The 27,182-nt window shown below is 34.4% G+C and overlaps 1 protein-coding gene across 1 annotated transcript in view; it reads left to right on the top strand.

Annotated features, from left to right (window-relative positions):
* The window catches only part of ADGRL4 (adhesion G protein-coupled receptor L4), a 116,480-nt gene extending 92,552 nt beyond the window's left edge, over nt 1–23,928 (top strand). The window contains exons 14-16 of the mRNA XM_054566898.1: nt 20,433–20,524; nt 22,805–22,973; nt 23,326–23,928. Coding sequence (XP_054422873.1) covers nt 20,433–20,524; nt 22,805–22,973; nt 23,326–23,388 — 324 coding nt within the window. The 3' untranslated portion in view covers nt 23,389–23,928. The remainder of the gene's footprint in view (nt 1–20,432; nt 20,525–22,804; nt 22,974–23,325) is intronic.
* The last annotated feature ends 3,254 nt before the right edge of the window (nt 23,929–27,182 follow it).

Raw genomic sequence — 27,182 nt, 5'->3', positions numbered from 1 at the left:
CAATTTTTTGCATGTAGCTGTCCAGCTCTCCCAACACCATTTGTTGAAGAGGCTATTTTTATTCCATTTTATGCTTCTGCACCCTTTGTTGAATATTAATTGACCATAGAGACATGGGTTTATTTCTGGGCTCTCTATTCTGTTCCATTAATGTATGTGTCTGGTCTTATGCCAGTACCAGGCTGTTTTGATTACAGTGGCTTTGTAATATAGTTTGATGTCAAATATTGTGATCCCTCCTACTTTGTTCTTCTTCTCAAAATTGCTGTGGCTATTCAGGGTCATTTATGGTTCCATATTTTTTTTAAATGTTTGTTCTATGTCTGGACCAGATGGTTTCATAGGAGAATTTTACAAAACATTTAAAGAAGAGCTAACCCCTGCCCTTCTCAGACTATTCCAAAAAAACCAAGAAGAGGGAAGACTACTAAACTCTTTGTATGAGACCAGCCTCATCTTAGTCCCAAAACCAAATAAAGACACAACAAAGAAAACTACAGGCCAATATCACTGATGAACACAGATGCTAAAATCCTCAACAAAATATTGACAAACTGCATTCAGCAATACCTTAAAAGGATCGTCCACCATGATCAAGCGGGATTCATCCCAGGGATGCCAGGAGGGTTCAATATTCACGAATCAATAAACATAATACGTCACATAAACAAAAGGAAAGACAAAAACTACATGATCATATCAATAGATACGGAAAAAGCATTTGGTAAGGTCCAGCACCCATTTATGATAAAAACACTCAGCAAATAAAGGCGGTGTACCTCAACACAATAAAGTCCATATATGAAAAACCTGCAGTCAACATCATACTCAACGAGCAAAAACTAAAAGCTTTCCCACTAACAATGGGAAACAAGACAAGGATGTCCACTTCCACCACTTCTATTCAACATAGTATTGGAAGTCTTAGCCACAGCAATCAGACAAGAAAAAGAAATAAAAGGCTTCCAAATTGGAAAGGAAGAAGTAAAACTATCATTGTTTGCAGATGACATAATAGTGTACATAGAAAACCCCATAGACTCCACCAAAAAACTATTCAATCTAATAAGTGAATTTGGCAAAACAGAAGGATACAAAGTCAATATTCAGAAATAGTTTATTATCAAAATTTGGAATTTTTGAAAGTTAAAGTGGATGATAAAAATACCTAAAACTGATTTTGTTATATTGGTGGACCTATAGAACATCTTTATTCAAAAACTTATTTTCAAAGTAATTCTTTTTTACAAATTAAAAATTATTTGGAACAGAACATCATGTGCCTGATAATGACAGCTATTTGGAATCTTACTTCCACTACTCCCTGATATATGAAGGAAGTAGATGTCTCTCCTTGTGGAGAGGGTCTGGTAACAGAGTTGAGATGTTGCAGATTATTTTTCATATTTCAGCACATGAGAAAGTTAGAATGATCACTACACATGTGACTCTCACACGGTAACCCAGGAGACATTGCAGAATCTGGAAGTGGAGCTTACCAAGCCTATCTGAGCTTATCTTAATAAGATGGAAACAATAAAAAAACTCAGATAAATGCTAACCTAAATAGAACACTAGGTAACAGACTTGAGAAATACTGGCTCTGGTAAACAGGGGTAAAGTGACATTACCTAGGAGGCACCTCAGGTCCTGGCCCCTCCATGCTGCTCTGCCTCATCTCACAAGACCCTCCCTTGGCATTTTAATCATTTTGGCTGCTTCACAGCTTCTGAGAGGTTCTGTGTACCTTCCCACCTCGGTACCTCAGCACCAAAGTGCTCCCTGTGCCCTCTCTCTGACCATCCCATTTATTCAGTTAACTCCTGTTTGACATTCAGATGTCAATTTAAACAACAGTTGCTGAGAGAGAAGTCCTCCCTGGCTCAGCTCATGGTTCAATAATATCTTTTTGTTATATGCCTTCAGAGAAGCCCATTATTTTCTTTTGGAATACTTTCCTTGATGTAAAATGTCATGTTTCAGCATCAATAACTGATTAATAATTGATTCATATCTGTCTTATCCAGGAGACTAAGTGCTATGAGAGAAAAACCTTATGGAATTTATCACGCTATACTATCCTTAAGGTTTATCAAGTAGTAATCACTAAAGTAATATTGTTGGATGAATAAACAAATGATACAAGCATAACAGTCAATAGTGTCAATTCCTTCCCCAAAAAGAAATTTAAAGAAAGAAATTATTATATGGAAATGAGATTATTTATAGAAGACTTCACAGAAGAGATTAACATGTGAAGCATTCATTATAGCCTATCACTTTAACTTATCTTTTTTCTTTTCCCCGTAGGGATGGTTGCTTTATATATGTATCTATCTCTCTGTCTATCTATCTATGGCAAGTTTTCAGTAGGAGTTTAATTGGCATTTTATATTTAACTGAATAAAATAAGGTCCTGGTCAAATAATGGCACAGGTTTTCAAAAGCAATACTCTTGCAAAAAAAAAAAAAACCCACCATGGGTTCTTTCTATCTGTATGCACTGGATTTCCAATATGTACATGAAGATAATGGTGCCAACTCTATATACACAGCCACTTTTTAAGAAATAAATGAAAATTAAAGAATAAAACCATCATTTTAAAGTCAAAACCAGAAAAATTTTAATAATTTAGGGAATAATCATGTCTCTTTTTGTATTTTTATCTTTTAAATCCATAATAACTTTAGAGACAATTTAAATTTAATTGTGTAACTTTTATCTTAGTTTCTGAGTAACAGTCAAATATTTTATGTATTTGTATAAAAGTAATTCATTCTTACTATCCCCTTCATTTTATACAGCATGCATATACAAGGAACATTTTTCATGGCTTATATATTAACAAAAGAGCTTTTATGATTCAGTGTTCATTATTATATTAAATTGAACAATTGCTGTAAATACTCATCATGTATAGTTTTTCTCCTTCACCTCTGTTTACTTTCTATTATCTTTCTATGACTTATAACCATCTAGAGTTAAAAAAAAAAAAAACTATAAAAATAAGCCCATGACATTCACTTACACCCATGGAGGTCATTTTATCCTCTTTTTTTATGTATTTCTAGTTCTCTCCACCTTTCTATACTGTTTTTATTCTGTAAATTATTCTTTTAAATACTGAAAAAAATAACTATTAAAATGTTCCTAATGGAAACACATTAAAAAATTCAGTGTAAATATTTTTAATGCCTATAAATATTGAATTGGGATTTTAACTATAATAAAATAGAGCATTAGTTAGCTCTTACCTCAGAGGATGTGGGAAGATGTAAGACCGTATATATGTTAGAATGCAAGATGGTGCTTATTTCATGTGTGGATAGGATAGGGTCTGGAAAGAGAAGTGAGATATTGCTGATTATCTTTCACATTTCAACACATGGAAAAGTTAGAATGGTCCCTGCATATTAAGTATTTATTTTGCATTATTTTAGAAGAAAGTCATGAAGGTGGAAAAATATCTTCTATTTTCTATAGAGAACACACTGTCTGAAATAAATTATATAATTTTTAAAGATTTTGATCAAATTAATGATTGAATGATCTTTTACTTAAGCCATTAATTGTACCTGAGATTTGAGTATACTTACTATCTTTCATCCTTTTATTCAACGAATGTTTACTGAACATTTTTATGTGACAGATATTGTTTAAGGCCTTGGGAATACATTGGTAAATAAAATAGAAAAAGCCCTTACCTTTACGGATCTTAGGCTCTAGACTGGGAGTCAGCAGTGGCCACAATCTGTTCTGTAAATAAAGTTTTATTGAGATACAGTCACATTATCTGTTTGCATATTGTCTAAGGCTGCTTTAATCGTATGTCAGAATTGAGTAGTGTGATAGAGACTGTAAGTTTAGGATAGTAAAACCCAGACTATTTACTATCTGGCCCTTTTCAGAAAAAGTTTACTGATCCCTGTTCTACATGAGAGTAGTTTAAGAAAAAATAACTACCCTCTTCCATAAAATATCCCAGTATAATATATTGAATTCATTAAAAATGTTTCTTATATTTTGGTATCTGGTAATTTTTTTGTGGATTGCTCTTTGATATACAATTACTTCTTCCTTTGCTATAAAAATTTTGAAGATGGCAAGATTTTTTGACCTGGAAATTTCAATTCTACCTTAGAGGAGTTTCAACAACAATGAAAAATGGTTTATATGAATGATAAATGCTTGACCTATTCTTCAATTATATCTATTTAAGTATTTATTTTGCTGACATTATTTTAGAGGAAAGTACTGAAAGTGGAAAAGTGAAAAAAGATATATTTTCTATTGAGAACATATTTGTCTAAAATAAAGACTGAGAGATATAAGTTCTGATCTTTTAAGGTGCTGTTTACAAGTCCAATGAGATTATAGCAAAGTAATGTTTATCCAGCTATTGAATATGTTTTATATATATATATAAAATCATTATATGTGTGTATATATATAACATCGAGTGATGTTTGTTGAAAACTTATATGTTGAGCACTATTCTAAGTACTTTACATTAATTCTATAATTTAATATACTAAAAACCTTATGAGGTAAGTACTAATATTATCCATATTTTACAGATAAGGAAAGTGAAATACAAGGAATTAAATAAATCATCCAAATAGTAAGTGTCAGAGTTGGAATTTGAATCCAGGAAGTGTGGTTCCAAAGTCTATTTTTGTCTTTATTTTGAAGATACATCTGTTGCCTTTTCGAAAATTTCAAATCAAATAAGGCAATCATCTCCAAATTTTATTTGACTAAAGAGCCCATCAATAAAAATTATGTACCTCAATAAAAGTATTATTTCATCTTGAAAAATAATATACATCTACTTTGTTTACTAATATTGTACACACATTATACATTATACAGGGTGGGACAAAAGTAAGTTTACTGTTATGAGTACTTGAAACACAGATTTTATTCTTGTATTACTATTTATTAATTATTGTATTATTTTGCATACAATAAACTTACTCTTGCCCCACCCTGTATATAATGTGTTATAAGACACAATAATATGATCTAAAAGGAAAAATGTAATGACAATATTTAAATATTGTTCAATATAGCCCTCACTAAAATATTAGTATTTTATTTTTTAACAAAATAGTGATTATGTGTTTAATACAGCAATACTGAGGTCTAGCCCTACGTTCAGTTTATTTTAATACTCAATAATTATCAGATCTGAAACTTCACAAAAATAAATTAAGTCTATACTTTAGTATGACTGTGTAGCAGATACCACAATGACTGCTCTGGTCTAATACTCATTTCTCCAGATCTTCAATAAGGCTTCCTAACTGCACTTAACAGTAGTATTACTGAAAAAAAAATTTTTTTCTTTATTTTTATTGTTGACACTATTGCAGATGTCCCCATTCCACCTCCTTTGCCCTCTTCCTCCCAGCCCCCCTTCAGTCTGGCCATATAAATTTTATGTTTAAATTTATGTAGCTATAAATTTAATTTTAAATATAAATTTAATTTTCATTACATAAATATAAATTTACATTCATAAACATAAATTTATATTAAATATAAATTTTATATTTAAATTTATAAAGAAAATACAATTAAGTTTGTGTTATAATATTTTCCATGTATTATTTCAGTTAACTTTATCATGAAGAACATAATTTTCCTCCAATGGTACATGACTTTTCAAAGGTTTCACTGTTAGGTAGAAAACATTAAAAAAGAGTTTGAAATATGTGTTACTGACTTTGGAAAAAGTATTCATTTACTTGATGTGTATGACTTTAAATATGACTGAAAACTCTGTATCTAAATGCATATTTCAAATAGCTCTCAATAATTTGAATTTTTAAGTAATGTTATTAAATCTGATTAGATCGTCATGAATTTTAACCTGGCTGACATGTATGGACTTGTAGCTTGGCTGGCAAATAAGTTACTTCAGGACTAGGGAAAAAATGTCAGTTCTGTCATTTTCTCATTTGAATATTCTTTATCAGCATTAATTTTAGCCACAGTACACTTGGAGGCATCTGGAGTCTTGTTTTTGGCTTGTATCTTCTATGTGACTCTATTTGACATGTTAAAAGTGCGAGTACAGTGTCATCTTTAGGTAGTAAACTTTAATGTTTTCCATAGAAAAATATGAGTAGGAATTCTAATATGTAATTCTGTGCCCCAATAGATAATTTTGGCATTGCACTTTAGAGACCACTAACGTGAGCCCAGTTCAAAATCTATTCAAACCATATTCAAAATCTAGGGATAGAATGCTGTTATTCACTAGCACAGAAAGAATTACCACCTTCATAGATCCTTTGACCACAGAGAACAGCTAGGACAGGTATCTCCATCAAGGTCACTGGTATAACTAAATCCTGTTCATTGTTAACAAGGCCTTCATCACTAGTATCCGAAGTCAATGGGCACTAATGCCAATTAACTAACCATATCACTACGCATTAATATTTTATTCTTTTACTTTTAACCATTTCTAAAATGAAGCAACTATTAGCAGTTAATATAAATAAGTGTATAAACAGTTAAATTATTGAAATTTTAGATGTCAATTTAACGTCTCCCTATTGGCCCTTCATTTTTAGTTTGGTAGTTTTGTAAAGTTCTTAGGAGCATAAACTCTAGAACCTGTCTACTAGGTATGAATCTTTGCTATTTCCTAACCATGTCACCTTGGGCAAGTTATTTTTTTTCTCTACGCCTCTCTTGTTACAAATGTCAAATAAATGTAATGATAAGGATAATTTTAAAAAGAAAAATAGTTACTTCATAAAGTTGGTGTGAGGATTAAATGAATTAATAAAATAGAGAAGACTTGCAATAGTGTCTGGCACATAGAAAACACTATTTTATTCCAGAACAACTATCCAGTTGTATACCTCAGCAGTCAATGACTGGTAGAAGAACACTGTTGCCTCCTAAAGTGTAAACCTCAAGATACCAATCAAGTATCACAAACACTGTTAATATCCCAGAGTAACCTATGAAGGATGCTCTTCTCTTATTATATTTAGAACCTACTTAAATAGATTTACATTTTCAGATTGTTTCAGATGTTTCAATGTTTCAGATTACTCTTAACATATTTTTTTCATATAATTATAGACAATTGTAGACTTCACTCCCATCTATCTGTGATCTACTCCCTCCTGAGCCTGGTGTTAGTAACCTGAGCAAAGGAGTATCTCTTAACTCTGTAGATACTCCCAAGGTTGCTAAATCCTGAGTGCAGGGAATGTTAACACGATGAGGTTTTTGATGTCAAGGGAGAAATATTTCCTAGCTCTGTCATGTAGATATTTGCAGGGTAAAATGTTATTCCACGCCACAATTCTGACAAGAGGTCAATAAATACAGTGGGATTGTAATTTCTGTTATTTTTCACTAAATTTGTACTAAGACAATTTCACATCTAAGCTTTGAAAATTTAATTTATAATTATTGCATAATTTACAAAAGCCTTAGTAAGTGCCAGCCCAACCATTGCTTCCTGGCACAGCTTCACCATGCACCCCGAGCTGGAGGACTTCTTTAAAGCCTGCTGTATTCTTTACTCACACCTTTTAGATGTGATTTCATCTGCCATATATACTTTCATTTGATCAGGCTCAGCACATACACGCATGTTCCACAGCAGCTGCCACATCTGAAAATCTACCCCCTCTGCCTTTGAGAGATCTTTTCAAATAGCTATGGAGGGTGATGAGGGTGATGTCCTTGGGATTTTCTACTAAGAAGGTAGTGTACTCAGATAATTTGTTGTTTACCTGGAATTCAATTTGACTGTGAATCCTGTGTCTTTTTTTACTAACCTCACAACCCTATGAGAAGGGCCTAAAAAGGTAGGTATTATAGACAAGAAAATTGACAGATAGCTTGAAAGTACAAACTGCATTTATGACTTTGTGAGAAGAAAGTCATTGGCTAGTTATAATTTGGATCTTTTTATTTTAGGAAACATAGAAGCAAAATCCACAAATAATAAAGTTTTTCCTAAAGAGCATTAATAATGAGTTATTGATAAATTTGTATTTATTATAAATGATCTTAAATTTTTATTTAAAAAATAGGAAACACTATAATTATAGGGTATTTTGCATCTATTTTAACCCTGTATTAGTTTTCTATTACTATCATTAATTACTACAACCTTATTTGCTTAAACCACACAAATCTACTAGCTCACAATTCTGTAGGTCAGAAGTCTGGATAGTGTGGGTCAGCTGGTTCCTCTGCTTACATAGTCATTTAAATAAAATCAAGGCATCAGCCATTGTGGTGCCTCACAGGAGAAATTTATTTTCATGCTTATTCTGGTCATTGGCCAAATTCAGTTTCATGCAATTGATTTTCCTTGCAGGCTATTGGGCAGGGCTCGGTCTCAGTTTGTAGTAGTCTCCCACATTTCCTCACTCATGGCCCATTTTATCTTCAATTTTCTCTGCCCTCCACTTCTGGCTCATCTCTCCTGCCTTCCCTTATGCTGCATCTCACTAAGTCTCCTCTGCCTTTCCCTATGGGCTTACAGGTTTACATTGGGGTCAACAGGATAATGCACAGTAATTTCTTCATCTTAAAGTCCACAACCTTAAATTTATTTGCAAAATTCCTTTTTGCCATATTCACAAGTTCTAAACATTAGGGTGTGAAAATGTGGGGGAAACGGGGACATTATTCTGCTTATCACATATTCCAATGCCATGTGGTTATCATTGTAACTAAGCATTTACTGAGATGACTTTAATTGGGAAATAATAAAAAAAAAAATCAGACAGAAGACAAAACTCCAACTACTTGATTCCAATCTAGCTAGCATACAATTCTTTTAAAGAAATTAAGAGATTATTTCACTTTATTTTAAAGCTTACATTGAAAACTACTTAGTTATCTCTGCAGGGGTCCAAGGGTTGAGAATGAGTTGATTTTTTTTATTGCCTCTCGGTAGGCCAGAGAAAAGGTACCTTTTGTCCTTTGCAGAAGTAGACTTGTCCTAGACTGGTTAATTTTAAGGCAATAAAACTATTTGAAAAAACATAGTAGTTGTGATCATGACACATTCTTAAATGAACCAGATTCAGTTTGATATATATAAAAAATTAAAGCCTGGGTCTAAAAGTGCTGTAAGAGAAATTTTCTCATTTTTTCTGGTGAGATCTGACATCAGCATATAGATGACTTCATCAATTATTGAGGAAAAGACTAAGAAAAGAAAAATGACTGATTGGGATGCTTCATTTTGAAGTCTGAATGTGAAGCCCTTGCCTTGAATGTACCTGCAGGTTTAAAACTTTCAGAATTAGCTCCCACTTTCTCAACAGCTCATTTATTTAAATTTTTTGGTTTTTTAACAGACACTTAAAAATTTGCATCGCACCCTGTCAAACATCAGAACCTGTGTGCCAAACTTTAAAGTAACTACATATGTCAATGAAGTTAAGGAACAGACCTTGTATAGATAAATATCCCTTAAGATGAAGCAAGGGGAATGATTTTAAATTTAAAATATTACTTTATCTCAAGGGTTAAGTTTTCATGACATTGAATGACTTTTTTCTTCAGTTATTTTTATTCTCTTCTGTATTCTAAAGTGCAGCAATGAATTCAGACTTCTTATTTGTCATCTAATGTCCTTGTCTTGTTTATTCCTAGAAAAATATTATAGACTCCTAGTTAACAAGCTAAAACTTTTTTAAACATTGAGACAAAAATGATTATGAATGACTTTGTTCTTTTGCAAGTTATTAATTAGCTCCTGTGCTTTTGTGGCACTCACATCTAGAGATAAATAATAAAGGAATTATAACTAATAAAACCAACACATGTAGGTAAACACTAATGAGCAAAAGTATGAGTAATTTTAAAGGTACCATTTTCTTAAGGTTAATGTTAATGATTTTCCAATATTTAAACAAATTATATATTCAAATCCGTTATCATTGATGTATCAATAATGGAACCATTGCCTGTAAGCACAGTGCTAATGGTATATTTCTAACTATTTAACCTAAATTGCAGATATTTCTCTAGCCTCAGACATTACTTCTTAAATAATTGTGAACTATTTCTTATTATCAGAAATACTTCTTAAGTCTATATAATTTTGAGTTTTTGTTCTTATCTCAGGCCGTTCATACATATTTCATAAAACATTGCCTCCCAAAGGATACTGTTCCATACCATGTAAAATGTAACTTCAACGTAATTTCCACCTCTAAGTAAATAAGATCACGTGGATTTAGGTGATATTAATTCTTTATTTACAGTTTTGTTGGTTTTTTTTTTTACTCTATTAGAAATGGGATTTAAACTAGCTTATGTACTTATGGATAAAGAGAGATTGCAAGCAGTATAAAAGAAACAAATTTAGATTTTTTTTCAATTACGCAAAATTTACTGAATATTATAACGATGTTAAATTTGGCTCTGAGTTTTTAGAGAAAAAAACTCTGACATTTGTTAAAATGGTAAGGAAGACTTTATTCGGGACTACTGTGAGGGGTATCAAGACTGTCACAATAAGAATGACAGATTCAGTTCAATTATGAATACAATAAAGACTTCTGGGGATTATAGCCAAGGAGCAGGCTGTGTGTTGAGGTCAGGAAGCAGTGGTTCATGGATGGAAAATTACTAAGAAGAGACATCAAGGTTAGGGGGAATTCTTGCTATACTTACCTTAACAAGATTTTTGCTGAAAGGCAGGCCAGGATGATCAGACATCAAGGTTAGGAGGTGAGGAATTTGATTAGATATCAAAATAGGAGGATCTTCTCTAAGCTGATTCAGCACAATTCTCACTCAAACTGGACTCTGCAAGGATGGACACTGAAGGCCAAGGTTGAGGCTTAGAAGAAGTCTCAGAGGAACCTTACTAACTTTTAGTAAAGGAAAGCTTTGGCAGTTTTCTGGTGATGAAGGCAAGGGAAGAACATGTTTGCATACAAAATCTGCATTGTTCAACATTATAAAGAATACCACCATTCTCTATATTTCCATGGAATTGATCTAGATCTGATTTATCATTTGGGTTTTAGATTTTCATAAAAGCACACTGGGAAGCACTATGTAGGCAAGCAGCATTTAAGCAGAGGTGGTAAGGGAATGAGCTAGGAGAATATCTGAGGGCCCAGCAAGCACAATCATCTTGCAGGCATGCTGGGTGTGCTGGAGGGAGGGCAGGAAATCCAATGGGAGCAGAATGAAGTGACCAGAGAACAAAGTAGGGTGTGAGGGAGGAGGTATATTGTTTCAGACCCCAGAGGCCATTGTGAGATCTTCAGTTCTAACTCTGAGACAGGAAGCCACTGGAGGTTTCTGAACAGAGAAATGGAACATATATACAGGACCAAGGGACAAAGCCAAAGTGGGGAAAGAGTGAGAGTGGGAGGTGGGGGTGGGTAGGGCGGAGAACATGGTAGCAGGAAAATGGAGACAAATGTATTTGGATGAAAATAAATAAATAAATAAATAAATAAATAAATAAATAAATAAATAAATAAAATAAAGGTATCCATCTGACTGCTGTAATGAGAATGGATTGCAGGAGGGCAAGCCGGAAGAAGGGAGACTGGTTAAGAGGCTTTTTATTAGTCCAGGCGAGGGATGATGGTGGCCTCTTCCAGGAGAGGAGCTGTGAAGACCATGAGTGATAAAGATATTCTGAACATATTTTAAAGGTAGAGGCTAACAGTTTGCTGATAAATACGACTGATTTGCAAGAAAGATAACTTTTTTCCCAGGTAGTCAAGATTGCTGCAAAAATAGGTTCTTTGAGGAAAGAATAGTAATTTGGGTTTTGACATTTTTCAAAAATATATTTTATGATGCTATTACAGTTGTCCAATTTTCCCTCTTTGTATCCCTCTGCTCAGCACTCCCCTTCCCTCCAGCAGTTCCACCCTTAGTTTATGTCTGTGGGTCTTGCATATAAGTTCTTTGGCTTCTCCATTTCCTATACTATTCTTGACAACCCCCTGCCTATTTTGCATCTACCAATTCAGCTTATTCCCTGCACCTTTTTCTCCATTCTCTTCTTCCCCCTACCAGCTCATAACCCTCCAAATGATCGCCATATCTACAATTCTGTTCTTGTTCTAGTTATTTGCTTAGTTTACTTCGTCAGGTTTAGTTGGTAGTTGTTAATTAGTTGCCCTTTTAATGTTCATAGTTTTGATCTTCTTTCTCTTAAGTCCCTTGAATATTTCATGTAATAACGGTTTGGTGATGATGAACTCCTTTAGCTTTGCCTTGTCTGGAAAGCACTTTATCTGCCTTTCCCTTCTAAATGATAGCTTTGCTAGATAGAGTAATCTAGGTTATATATAGGTCCTTGCTTATCTTCACTTTGAATACTTCTTGCCAGTGCCTTCTTGCCTGAAAAAGTTCTTTTGAGAAATCAGCTCATGGTCTTAATGGGAACTCCTTTATATGTAATTCTGCTTTTCTCTTGCTGCTTTTAAGTTTCTCTTTACCTTTAACCTTTTGGCATTTTAATTATGATGTGTTTTCGTGTAGTCCTCTTTGGGTTCAACTTGTTTGGGGCTCTGTTCTTCCTAGACTTGTATGTCTATTTTTTTCACCAAATTAAGGAAGTTTTCTTTCATTATTTTTTCAAATAAATTTTCAATTTCTTACTCTTCCTCTTCTCCTTATGGCACCCCTATGACTCAGATGTTAGTATGTTTAAGTTTGTTCCAGAGACTCCTAAGCCTATCCTCCTTGTCTTTTTGTTTGTTTGTTTGTTCATTTTATTTTATTGTTTTTTCTTCCTGCTGTTCCAATTCAATGCTTTTTCCTTCTTTGTGTTCCAAACTGTTGATTTGATTCTCGGCTTCATCTTCTCCACTGTTGGTTCCCTGTAGATTTCTCTTTATTTCATTTAGTGTAACCTTAGCTTCTTCCCTTATGTTTTTCCATATTCAATCAGTTCCTTGAGCATCCTCACCACCAGTGTTTTGAATTCTGCATCTGATAGGTTGCTATCTCCATTTTGCTTAGTTCTTTTCCTGGGGTTTTGTTCTGTTCTTTCACTTGGGCGACATTTCTTTGTCTTCTCAATTCAGCAGCTCCCCTGTGTTTGTTTCTGTGTATTGGGTAGAGCTGCTTTGACTCCCTGCCTTAGAAAAGGCACATGTAAATTGTGTGGGGTAGAGTCTTAGGTAACCACCAGGGTGGGGCAACCGACTTTATTGCTTTGCTGCTCTTTGTGAGAGGAGAGCTCGGAGAGGGAATAGTGCTGCTGCCTGGCTTCCGGAGTTTTGCCCTGCACTTGTCACATTTCCAGTCACTTAACTCACTTCCTGTATGAGACTTGCGCCCTTCCAGCTGTTGCTCTAGTGGTGAATCCTGAGTGGGTATGTGTGCATATGTTCTATGTCTATGAGGGCCCTTAAAACAGACTCTCCTGAAAACTCAGCAGTTTCTTCCACAGCCCCAACTGCCACTGGTTTTTAAAACCAGAAGTTATGGGGACTTATCTTCCCAGCGCTGGAATCCTCGGCTGTGGGGTCTGGCCTGGAGCTGGGATTGCTCCTCCCAAGGTATCCCTCCCAATTTTTATCCACCAGACAGTGAGTGTGCGACCACCAGTTCCACCACCACCTCCACCCCTCCACACCACACCACAGCTCCACGCCTCTCCGCCCGTCTCTTCGACTCCATCCCTTCTACCTGTCTCCATGAATCTGACTTCTTTAAATCCTTGGTTGTTGGATATCCATACAGCTCGATTTTCTGACAGTTCTGATTGTCATTTATTTTGAGATATAGTTATAATTCCCTCTCTGGTTGTGAGAAGAGGTGAAGTGTGTCTACCTACGCCTCCATCTTAACCAGAAGCCTGGGTTTTGACATGTTTAATTCAGGATGCCTATTAGATTTCCAAGTGGAGAGGTCAGATACGACCTAAGAATAGTATTTTGAGTTATAGGATGTGATTACCTGGGAAATCAGTGTACATAGGTAGATCCAATAACCAAGATCCAGGGTAATCATTCATTTTCACTGGGTTGCCATTATATGATTCCAGTCATTTAAGGTAGGCTTAGAAATAATACCTTAGGCTCTTTTCATCTTTGTTATTTTACTTTACTCTGCAAATAGCTGCATGGCACTTATTGAATAGTAATGTACTTTCCTGTGGACTGGTTATCTTCTCCATTATACCATAAGTTCCTTGAGGAAAGACCTGCAGTACTTTACCTGTGATTGCTGGCTAAAAGAATAAATAAAAAACCTTTGCATTTAAGATAGAATCTGAGTCCTATCTCTGTCTACTTCACCTACCTCACATCATGCTACTCTTCCCTGTGTTTACTGCACCCCAGGCACTGCATGACTTTTTTCTAAGCCATTTTCCTTAATAGAAAGCCTTTTTCCCTTCATTGTTGATTTGCTAATGCACTATAATTTATCAGGTATTGGTTTAAATGCTAAATCTTAAAAGAAGTGCTTCCAAACCTTTGTTCTAATCAAGCCCCATTTTGTCTCTTCTGACAGTCTAAATTTGTGACTTACTATTATTTATCACAATTTGTAAACTTTGTAAGTATTTGTATTTGTATGATTATTTGTTTACTATCCATCTTCTTAATAAGTTTATGAGAACAAAGGACAATGTTGTAGTTATTAATATGTACCCCTTTACCACTGTACCAGCTATTTAATAGACCCTTTATAAATACAAATAAAAAGTTCCCTGTATTAGTATTACTATAATGATTGTGGATAACAGAACCAATGTGAGATTTTTTTTCATTACATAAAACCATAATACCTATTGATAAAAATGTTTAATCTGTTTTCTCTTACGATTGGGAAAATGAATTTGTGGAATAGGAATTAGTCTCCTAGCTATCCAGTGGAACCTGGTTTTTATAAGTATGTAAACAGCTTCCCTTTTGTAAAAAAAAAAAAAAAAAAAAAAAGTACTTTTCAGGATGGGATAACCCATGGGAATGTTCCATTTCTCCCCTTCAATATTTTACTGTGTGATGTAGAAGAGCATATCCACAATGTATGCGCACTTGTGAGAAACCAATACAGTATGAACAAATATTTTTCAAATCTATTTTGTCAAAAACAGAATTTGGAGAAACTTTAATAAGTATTATGAATTACTTATGTAGATAAATGATACATTAGAAAACAATTTATCATTTGAGGTTGTTTTATATTGTGACTCTTCCTTTGTTGAGATAACAAGTTCAATATAAACATCTTATTAAAATTATTTGAAGACTTTCAAACCTATAATGTTTTTGAGTATATTATTTATACTAGGCAATTTTTAATGCGTTTTAATTATTTAAATAATGGATATGTTTATAAAACTAAATACAACTGTTGTTTCCAAATTTATTTAAAGAAGTGGTAGCCATGGAAACCTAGAGAATAATATATATCCTTTTTCATAAGTACTAAAGATTATTTATAAAATTAAGTATTAAATTGTCATTTCAGTTATTTGAGCACATAATAAGGTGAAACTCTTAACTCAATCATTTTATATATACTGTACTTCCTCTCTGCAATTGCTAAAGTTTTTTTCTTTGTATGGAAGCATTAAGGTAATTAGAATTAATTAGTCATATAATTAGAAGCAATAAACATTTGGAAGCAGGAAGAAAAAACCAAACCCTTATTTTTCTCTCAAGGACCTCTCTATGGAGAAGTGACAACATAGAATTATCTGACCCATTACTTTATACTGCTTTTAATAATAATTATTAACTTTTATATTGAGAAGCTATATAAAACTCCCTAAAACATAGAAGAAGAGAATTTTTCTGTAACTATGAACTTTTGAAATACTAGTGTAAGAATTAGCTGAAAATAAAAATATTGTATTTTGCTATTGTTATTACAAAATAGCTTTTGAATATCTGTTTGAATTAATAAAATACATTCAATAAGCCCTGGCTGGTGTGGCTCAGTGGATTGAGACTCGGCCTTCAAACCGAAGGACGGCTGGTTCGATTCCCAGTTAGAGTGCATGCCTGGGTTGCAGGCCAGGTCCCCGGTGGGAGGCGCATGAGAGGCAGCCACACATTGATGTTTCTCTTTCTCCCTCCCTCCTCCTCTCTCTAAAAATAAATAAACACAATTTTAGAAAAATTTTTAAAAATATATTCAATGAAGGATTAATATACAAATTATTTCTATATTATTTTAAATTATATACTCACATTAATATAGATATTCATTTAAAATATAACTCTCAATTAGTCCTCTCAAACTTTAAATATGACTTGCAGGTTTCCAAAAATGTAGAAAAAGGAAAAAAAAGAAGAGGAAACTTTTCATAATACAGTCACTTTAAAATGGATGTAAATTGTGCCCTAATCAGTGCGGCTCAGTTGGTTGGAGCACCATCCCATAAGTCGAAAGTTCATGGGTTTGATTCTCAGCAGGGCACATACCTGGGTTGCCGGTTCAGTCGGGGCATGTATGAGAGGCCGCTGATAGATGTTTATCTCTCACATCAGTGTTTATCTCACTCTCTGTAAAATAAATAAGCATATCCTGAGCTGAGGATTGAAACAAAAAGGTACAAATTCTGTGTATCCTTTTAAGCACATATTAGAAAATACAGATATTATAATGATGTTTATCAATAAAATGTATATATGCTTTCAAGCAAACATTTATTTAATTGATTAATATTTTAAAATTTCATTAGTTAACTCTAAGAAAAGGAAATCTCAGCATAAATATTAGGAAAGATAGCTAGATGAACTGTATAAAAGAGGACATGCAAAAATTCTCTAACAAAAGAAGTTGAGGGTATTTTATTGAGGTTTTTTATTTCTTTTTAACTTTTCTTTTTCAGTTTAAATTTTTAAAGTATTGACAGAATTATCACTAATGCTTCTCTTTTTTTATTTTTAAGTCATGTTTATTCTATTACAGTTGTCTCAGTTTTTCCCTGTTTACCTACCTCCACCCATCCCACCCCCACCCCCTGTTCCCACAGCCAATTCCCACTCTGTTGTCCATGTCCATGGGTCATTCATACATGTTCTTTGTCTAGTCCTTTCCCTTTCTTTCCCCATCCCCTCTGGTCACTTTCAGTCTGCTCCATGTTTCCACGCCTATGGTCTATTTTGTTCATTAGTTTATTTTGTTGAATAGATTCCACTTATAGGTGAGATCATATGGTATTTGTCTTTCACCAACTGACTTATTGCACTTAGCATAATATTCTCCAGTTCCATCCATGATGGCGCAAAAGGTAGAAGTTTCATCTTTCTTTCTTTTTAATTTCTTTCTCCCTTTCTTTTTTTCTCTTTCTTTCCTTCTTTCTTCTTTATTTCTTTCATTCATTTTGAAATGCAGATTGATTTTATTTTTTTAATGTCAAAGTTAATTATAAAATATTAAAAAATTTAAAACCATATAAAGTCGCAGCAATTAAAACATGACACCAGCACAGAAATAATCAAGTAGATCAATGAAATATCATGAGCATTCTAGAGACAAGTGTATATATCTGTCTAAAATGTAATATATGATTAAATTGATATTTCAAATCAATGGGTAAAATAGGGCTTATTCAACAAATAAGGTGCATGGGCAACTATTACTTGAAATAAAAGAAATATAGAGCCCTATTTCACACATTATACAAGAAATATTCAGGTGAGTAAAAAATAAACATGTAAAATCTAAGGAGTTTTAGGAGAAAATACAAACTAATATTTTTCTTACCCCGAAGTAAAATACTCAAACCCAGAAGCTATATAGTAAAATATTGACAATATGACTATATTAAACATTTAAGACTATATAGTAATATACATATAAGAAATGTTAAAGGACAACTAAAAGAATGGGAAAGTACTTGCCACACATCTAAAAAAGGGGTAATAGTTTTTTTAGGGAAAAAAAATTATACAAACCTTTATTCAAAAAATGGATAAAGAATACCAAAAAGCCATTTAAAGCTTTTTAAAAAGAATAATAGAAATAGGCAAGAAATATACGAAAGCAGGTTTAGTTTCAATAAATAATAAAGGAACAATTAAGATAACACATCATTGTCACAATCAGATTAATATGTATTAAAAATGTTGGTAATATCAAGTATTGGCAACTGTGAAAGGAACTGGGTATTCATAGACTCTTTTTCTTCATCTTAAAACAGTCTCTTTAGCATATTTTGCAATGCTGGTTTGGTGGAGGTGTATTCTTTCAGCCTTCTTTTGTTTGGGAAACTCCTTATTTCGCCTTCCATTTTAATTGAGAGCCTTGCTGGGTAGAGCAGTCTTGGTTGCAGGCCTTTGCTTTTCATGACTTGGAATGTTTCTTGCCACTCCCTTCTGGCTTGCAGTGTTTCTGTTGAGCTACTAGCTGTATCAGGGCTCCCCGATATGTTACTTCCTCTTTCTTTCTTTCTTTCTTGCTGCCTTTAGGATTTTCTGTTTGTCTTTGATATTTGCCATTTTAAAGATAATGTGTCTTAGAGTGGGCCTCTTTGGGTTCCTCTTGAATGGGACCCTCTGTGCTTCCTGGACTTGTGTGACATTTTCTCTCCTCCAGTTAGGGAAGTTTTTCATCATTATTTTTCAAACAGGTTCTCTATCCCTTCCTCCTCCTCTTTGCCTTCTGGTATCCCTATTTTACAGATATTATTCCATTTCAGGTTGTCTTGCATTTCCCTGAATGCCTCTTCATTCTTTTTTAGTCTTCTTTCATTTTCTTGCTCTTTCTGGGAGTTTTTTTCTACCTTGTCCTCCAGCTTGCTGATTCGATCCTCTGCTTCATCTAGCCTGGTTTTGATTCCTTCTACTGTGTTCTTCAATTCAGAAATTGTATTCTTCATCTCCTCTTGTCTTTTATTGATAGTTTCTATGTCCTTTTTCATGCTGATAGAGTTTGCAGTAGGTTCCTCGTAGTTTCCCTGTAGATATTTGTAATTCTCTCTGAGCTCACTGAGCTCATTGAGCTTCCTTAGAACCATTATTTGGAACTCAATAACTGATAGTTTACTTGCCTCTGTTTCATTTAGTTCTCTTTCTGGGGATTCCTCCTTTCCCTTCACATGGGGAGTATTTCTTTGTCTTCCCATTATTTGTGAGACTCTTCTTTTTTGCTTCTGTTTCTTAAATTGATCTGTCTTGATTTCCTGACTTTGTGGTGTGAACTTCTATGGTAGGAGACCGCTATTTTTACTTTCTGGATCTGCCTCTGATGATGTCAGATGTTGTCCTTGTCTGACCTTAGGCAGTCTGTTCCAGACTTCCAGTAACCTACTGTTTGTGGCTGTCTCCTTCAGCTGTTAATCTAGTCACTCTGCACTCAGCAAGCTGGCTTAGACAGCTCATGGCAGGGCAGAGTCTCTCCTGGGGGCAGGGCTATTGTTTTCTCTCACCCTAGTGCCACTCAGGGGAGTGGTCTGCCTGAGCAATATGGCTGCTGCCATATGGGGGATGAGTCAGCTCCGAGATCCCGCCACTTACTCTCTCAGTTCTCTCCCCAAAGCCTCTTTCCCCAGCCTCTCCTCAGGCATCTCTAGCCCACACTTCCCCCACCTTTGCCAAAGCCCGGGGTAAGTGGCTTCAAATAAAAATTTATGCGTTGGCCCTTTAAACAGCTCTTTGCATCTCCAGCTACCCATTTCTGGCAGAGAACAACCCTGCTGATTTTTGCAGCTGGCTGTTTTCTGTGTACTTTTAGGGCTCTGGTGCCTTAGGCCGGAGATCCCTGCTTTTGGTTTAGACCTCTCTCTTCTCAGAGGGATCCAACTGGCCCTTTCAATATCCTTCTGGTGCTGTCACCCATGGGTGCCCCACCCGCCTTCTCAAGTCTGCACCACACTCCTTACCAGTTAGGTTGCTTGCGCTAAAGCTGATTCTTCTGTCTGTCTGAGATTGTAAGGCTCCTTTCTCGCTATTGTTCAATTGTTTGTTCCAGGTGATTTCTCTACAATTTAGTTGTAATTCCAGATTGGTCCTGGGAGGAGGTCAGTGTGACTTCCACTCACACCTCCGTCATCTTGATTCTCCCACTAACTCTTCTTAAAGAAACAAAACACATTTAATGAAAAAAAATTTGATTTCTCAAGTGTTCATAAAGTTTCAAAACCAAAATTTATTTTAATATGTATACTGATCATGGCATTGGTAGCAGATGTTATCAATCTATAGATGTGATCATTAAATCTGAAGAATTTTCTTGAACAGGTTGCTTAATACAATCTGCCAAATTGTACTAACTACAATGTGTAGTTACAACTTTGAGTAATATTGTAAAAATAAACCACAGATTTGTTTTCCTAGGTGTACCAGAGTGTTTGTACTTTGTCATATACATAAAAATGCCATGATTTTTTAGTTTCTGTTAATTTGAAATCTTTACTATTTGTTTATTTCTTTTATGTGTTTATATCTACTATAAAAATTATCTCCTGTTTGAAATGAATTTATTTTCTCAGGTTAATCTCTTGGCTTTTGGATTTATCATATACAAAGTTTTTCGTCACACTGCAGGGTTGAAACCAGAAGTCAGTTGCTATGAAAACATAAGGTAAATGTTTCTCATGTCTACTTTCTGTAGAAATTAAAAGCTATAGTAATTTAAAGTACAAGTAAGTTTTGGAAGGACAATTTTTAATGATTTTTATACTTTCTCCATTATTAAAAGTTATTGTTAAGTAGCATTTAGTATGTTTAATAAGCCCACAATCACCACAGAACAAATGGTGAGTAAAACAATCTTTTTAAGCATAGTCCTCTTTGAAAGAAAAAAGGATGACCAGTTTAAGCAATAGTGAGCCTTAGTGATTTTCTTTTGCAAAACATTTCTCAAAGCTTCATAACTTGTTTTATTCCTGTGTTTCTTAATTTGCTTACTGGCATGATTTTCCCTTTAATGTCCTGTCTTTAAAGCTGATTTATTGAGAACTTGAAAATAGTTTGTTTAGGAAAAACTGAAATGTAGTCTAGGGAGCATTAGACACAACTGATGTTGGGTTGCTTGGGAACACTCCTGTAGTTCAATACATTGCACAAGATTTATAGTTAGGATTTAGCAAATGTTTGATCAGTTACTTTCTTTTACTTCTCACCATTCATAGTTTCATGCAGTGTGCTGGTTTTAATGAAGTTAAAAATGACTCATTTTCTGAAGTACAATGCTAAACCATCTTCTACATTAAAGAATGCTTAGACTAAAAATGAATGGGAAAATAATCATTAGCTGCCTCATTCTGAAGGTGGTGTCCTCAATGAACAGTTTCACCAAAAGACACAGAAAATAAGCTGAAAATAGGTCAAAGTATGTGCATGTATTTTTCTTTAATTTTTAAGAAATTAGTATTCTGACATGAATTTATTTGGAGGTAACATTACTGCACAAGTTAAAAAACATCAACTTTTATTCCTCACTTTCTTCTCTAATAAACGTTAAAAAAAAAAAAAAGCAGAAGCTTACTTTGATGTCAGGCATATGTGCTGACCACAGTTCATACAATATACTTCTCAAAGTCTCGTAAAGAAAATGTTTCCTAACAGATATTGTCTTACCCTCAGGAATTACTGCAACATTAGATTTGAAATCAAAACATACACACTGCAGTATACCAGATGAGAATATGTTAAGATTAAGAAAATCCCTTGAAAAATAGCATATTTTAATAATGCTGCCTTGAGGTGGAGTGGGTCCTGAAGGTCCCTGTCAAGGCACCAGCTGAGATGGCTTGGGGCTCTGGCCAGAAGAGTACAGTCCGGACCAGCGTGGATGGTGAAACAAAATAAGTCATCCCAGACATTTCTCATTCTGCCGGGAGGGATGTAGCAATTCCCTCCAGTGGGGAATGTCCCAAGCCCCTGTATCCAATGGCTTTTATTGAAAGGGTTATCCATGGGGGATAGGTAGTAAGAATGTACAGGTGATCTCATTACATCAGTATGTAATGTTTACAGAGAATAGATGATGTTTTAAAGAAAACGAATGGTGGGAACACACCAACTTACATGGGTCCGAGGCAAGACGATTAAACATAAGAGCATAAACATAAGAACGCCAAAGGGTTTAGGGTCAGGGTCTGTGAATAATGTAAATTTCCTTCCCAGAATGAGCTGGTTATCATAGCTTTTAAGGGAAAAACAAAGCATGCTTCAAAGAATTCACTTCTAGGCCTGATTTCCCCCAGGAATGGCCCAATACAGTTTAGAGCTGTCTCCAGTATTGTTTCAAACCATAACCAGCCTGGGGGATTAGAACCGCCACGAGATAAGGAGACTTCTTTCAGATAGAATGAGGCCATATCAAAGCCAAAGGGTGTGGGTCTTTTGCCCTTTCTCCGTGTCCCCCAAGTTCTTCCCTCATGCCCATGTGACTGTGCCTGTCTTAGGTTGCCCCTGCCATAGAGGGGTCTTACCCACCATTGACTAACCAATCATCCTCCAAGGCCTAGCAGGGTGATGAGAGGGAGGCAGGGACTGGTGCCCCTGCCAGGGGGACAGATTTTGTCTCCTCAGTGGCCTATTTTCCCAAGGCCTCCTTGCTCTGCTCTAGCTTTGGGGCCCTCTCACCAGTCGGCAAGGCTACAGTCCCTGAAACCAGGCAGGACGGATCCCAGCACTGGCTTGATTTTAGAAGCCCATCTCTGCCACAGTGCAGTAGCAAACCCTAAAGGCTGTCCCATGTAACTGTGCAGAATGTGTCAGTTTCAAAATTGTTGTTGGTCTTTGCAAAAGATCTTTTAGTTATACCAAAAACTCATGTCCCACATAATTTTAGAAAGTTGGGGATGTGTTGAGTATGCATAACTTTCTTTTCTGGAATATTTCAAACATGTTCTAGGTCTTGTGCCAGAGGAGCCCTTGCTCTTCTGTTCCTTCTTGGCACTACCTGGATCTTCGGGGTTCTCCATGTTGTACATGCATCAGTGGTGACAGCTTACCTCTTCACCATCAGCAACGCCTTCCAAGGAATGTTCATTTTCTTATTCCTGTGCGTTTTATCTAGAAAGGTAAGCAATTTATTACTCTGGTCAATTCTATAGTATCTTCATGTAGCATCAGTTGCCAAACTGATAAAAATCCTCAGATTCATGACTTGAATCTTTATTGCCTAAATGCAGTATATTTTAGCATCAAAAAATCAGAATACCTAGCTGTTCTTAGGAAAATATGCTTTTTAAAAACTTACTATTAGGAATATAAATATAGCTTATATTCACTTGAGCTTTTTCTCATAATCAGAGGCATTAATAATTTAAAAAACCAAATATAACAATGTGATTTGAAAATAATTTGATGTGATCATTGCAATTATGTTTAATATTTCTCCCTTACCCTTTCTTTTCTCTTTTTCTTTTTTAGATCCAAGAAGAGTATTATAGATTGTTCAAAAATGTCCCTTGCTGTTTTGGATGTTTAAGGTAAACAAAGGGAACTATGGATAACAATTGCTGCACAAAAATAAAAAAGCCAAGCTGTGGATGGCCAATGTATAAAAATTACTCAAATTATCTAATTATTATTGGTATATAATTATATTTTAAATCAGTTTTCCTGTTTACAGTGTAAAAACTTAATCTAATAAGAGGTAAAATTATGTACTGTATAGCTATACTGTGCTTCCCTATATGACTTAGTTATGTCAAAAATAGTATTGCAGACATTTGGAAAGTAATTGGTTTTTCAGGAGTGATATCACTGCACGCAAGGAAAGATTTTCTTTCTAACACAAAATTATATGAATGTCCTGAAGGAAACCACTGGCTTGATATTTTGTGACTCATGTTGCCTTTGAAACTAGTCCCCTATCACCTTGATAATGAGCTCTGTTACAGAAAGTGGAACATAAGAGAATGAAGGCACAGAATATAAAATAGTAGAAAGGGAATGGCTGTTATAACAATAGATTGTATTTTGAGTAAACTTGTATTTTTTGTAAACTAGATGAAGAATTATAGAAATAAAATAAAGAATTGAGTGAATACATCTTACCTTTTTGTGAATTGTTCTGAAAGTAAATTTCTACTAAAATAACCTGGACCTATATCTGTTATATCCATTTTCTTTCCTGATATTCTAAAAACCACATAACTTCACAAAAGAAAAAAACAAACATTTCTGCTCTGTTTTTAGGTTAACATTAGAATAAGGTATATGCTATTGCTGTACTTATTTCACAGATTGTGACTGCAAATGCTTAATCAGTAATACATAAATGTGTCAAAATATAGTGTTCATGCCTGTAAATAAAGCTAAAGTTTTCTATTCTATAACCTTTCAGTGTAATGAAAAATATTGAATCTCATCATACTTGTATGAGTTCTTTATTTTTGTAATTTTAGAAATACTGTAGTTCATGTTGTAATATTCCCTTTTAACTTACAATTTTTAAAAGGGCATTGTAAATATGGAAGTATTCATAAAGTGAATTGCTATTTTTTTCTGTTCAGAAAAGTACACACTTAAAAGTGTTATTTATAACAAAGAAATCACTAAGAACGGTAGAAATTTTCACAGTGGAGCTATTTTCTGACAGTTTGCCTCTACCTATTAAAGCATATCTGCTTAAATATATGGCTTCTATCTATCCTCAGATCATCTCATTAAAATGAAGCAGTGACTAGATTTCAAAAATATGTCATTGTTCTGCACCTACCTGTAAAAGTATGCCAATACACTAAATGTTGTGATTTTAATTTCTCCAGCTATTGAAATACAGTCTGTCAAATCTTTCTCTAGCAAATAAAATGTTACCTAAATGAATCCTTCCACTCCTTTGCTGAGTCGTTTTCTGAAGGAAGAATGAGCTACCTGCCAATATGGTTTATGCATTTTTAGAGGATTCATGACAATAATTTTTTATTACTTTTTTATCTCTTACAAGGTAATCCTATGGTCTATTATTGTAATTGTTATTGTAAAACAGTATTATAAGAATGTCATATTGTAAAGTAATCTGTTCAATCGATGGATACAAAATTAGGTGTGGTAGCCAAAATAATGGCCCTCCAAAATGCCTACACTCTAATCTTTACAATATATGACTATTTTAGGTTGCATTGAGAGAAGAAATTAAGGTTGCTAATCAGCTGGCCTTGATATGGGAAGATTATCATGGATTATTTGGTTGGCCCAATGTAATCACAGAATTCCTTATAGGTAAAAGGGACGCAGAAGAGGTAGGCTGTCAGAAGATACAACCTATATTCTTTAGCATATTTCAGTCCCTCTCATATCAATTTACCTCCCTGGTTTTCATTTTGCCCTATCAAATTTCTTCAGTCATACCAAACTGTTTATTTTTCCCCAAACTTAAAATGGCTCACGTATTTCCCTATTTCTGAAATTTTCTCCTTGTTACCATCTGACAAACATCTACTTATTCCTAATGTGTCTTCTGCTGTTAAACCTTCTTTGGTTCACACAAAGAATCACTTCTACATTTGTTTCTACTTGGCCTATCTAGAACTTATCCATTTTAATATTTATCTCACTGTATTGCAGTCATTTAGCCTGAGCTCAGGACATTCCCTGTACCAAGTTTTGTTCTTCGTTAAAGTCAGGCACCTTCTCTTTTTTTGCTTCTTGAGTCAATATCACTGCCTTCTTCTGTCCGGCGACCACATGATTGATGTGGTAAGAGCGTCTGGACCCTCTGAACACTCTGGATTTTGCTCTTTCATTTTATGTATTTCATTTGGAAGTCTCTTGGGTGAACTGACTTTCTCAAGAACAGACTTCTGTGCTTGCCTCTTAACTGCCATGCAGTTAGGCAGAAAGAGATGACCCAGCAATCTCAAAATGGTGAAGTGGATCAGGCAGAAGAATTAAGCTACTTTGAGCCATACTGTAGCTTCAACTCAGTTTTCCAGGAAAGAGCTTCTTTAGAGATTTGTAAGGACCTTGCCAAACTATTTATAAAGTAGTACCTCATTATCCATTTGGCTATTATTCCTCATGTACCATTTCCTCATTTGAGAGTGAGTAGGGTAAACATTAGGATTCTATACTCAGTCTTCACAAGTCATAGAATATATCACAAATTCATGACTAAATATGCATTTACAAACTCTTCTTCATGAATAAATAGAGGTAAATAGAGTGTTGCAGGATCTCAAAAGATTAAATAAAAGAACTCAATACATTAAAGTTGGCATCAAATGATGAGATAAATGGACACCAAAGAGTATAAAATTAATTCTCTGACTATGTGAAACTTGTTATTAACTAAAGACAATATATTTCCCCAATAAAAAATATCTCTTGGTTAACTGACTACACTGTGGTTAGGAAAAATATGTTTACAGAGAACATAATTAGAAAAAGTATAAGAAAGTCTATAAACAAACATTCTTCCCTCTGCATGCTAGGCATAAGCAACAAACCTTACATACTAAACTGATAATATCATTTGTTCAGTCTCTTTTAATTCAATGCTAACCCCCTAAAATTAAATAATAACACTGCATTCTTAATTTTCATAATCTAACTTACTGTACCTTTCTTCAATGCCTTATAAAATATGAGCCTTTTCTAATTATCAATATTATTCTCTAATTTCTCTAACATGAAATCTTTGAGGGAAGCATGAAATATGGATTAAGTATGGATCCAGAAAGAGTGCCCATTGTTCAGATTTTCTCCTACCTAGACCGTCTTCCCCCATGCAAATTCTATACGTCATTGAAGACATTTTTCTAGGAAGCCTCTCTAATCAATTTAATTTTTATTAAGTTCCCCAGTCACTATAAGTATAGCACTTACAGATAGATTGTACAAAATAGCCGCACTTAATTGTGAAGTCATCGTGCAGTGTTCAAACTTAAAACTTCTAGGTTTTAGATTACAAATATGAAAAAAATAACTTGGAGATGGCATTTAAATAACAAGATTCCTTCCTGAAAGTTGATACAGATTTCATTTAATGCTCATAATAACATGTGCAATTCTATCTTCATTTTTCTATGTGAAAAGTGCTCAGTGGCACACAGCTAGGAAATTGTAAAGTTAATATTCAGGCTGGAAGCCCTAGCTTTTCTGTTCCCCCATGTGACTCTGAGAAACTTGTTCAGTCTCTCATATAAGAAGGTAAAGTGACTAGACTCATACGCAGGTTTTCTGCTTCTAAGTTCAGTGCATGTTCCACTGTTTCCTGACTATAAACTCATATAGCATTAGAACAGTATTCTTGTTTGCATTTATTTCTTTTGGGGATAAAG

The sequence above is a fragment of the Pteronotus mesoamericanus genome, unplaced genomic scaffold (assembly GCF_021234165.1).
Source record: "Pteronotus mesoamericanus isolate MK-2021 breed Mesoamerican mustached bat unplaced genomic scaffold, CSHL_Meso_final contig_181, whole genome shotgun sequence".
NCBI lineage: Eukaryota > Metazoa > Chordata > Mammalia > Chiroptera > Mormoopidae > Pteronotus > Pteronotus mesoamericanus.
The sequence above is the reverse complement of the archived record's forward strand: the minus strand, read 5'-3'. Positions and strand labels throughout refer to the sequence as shown.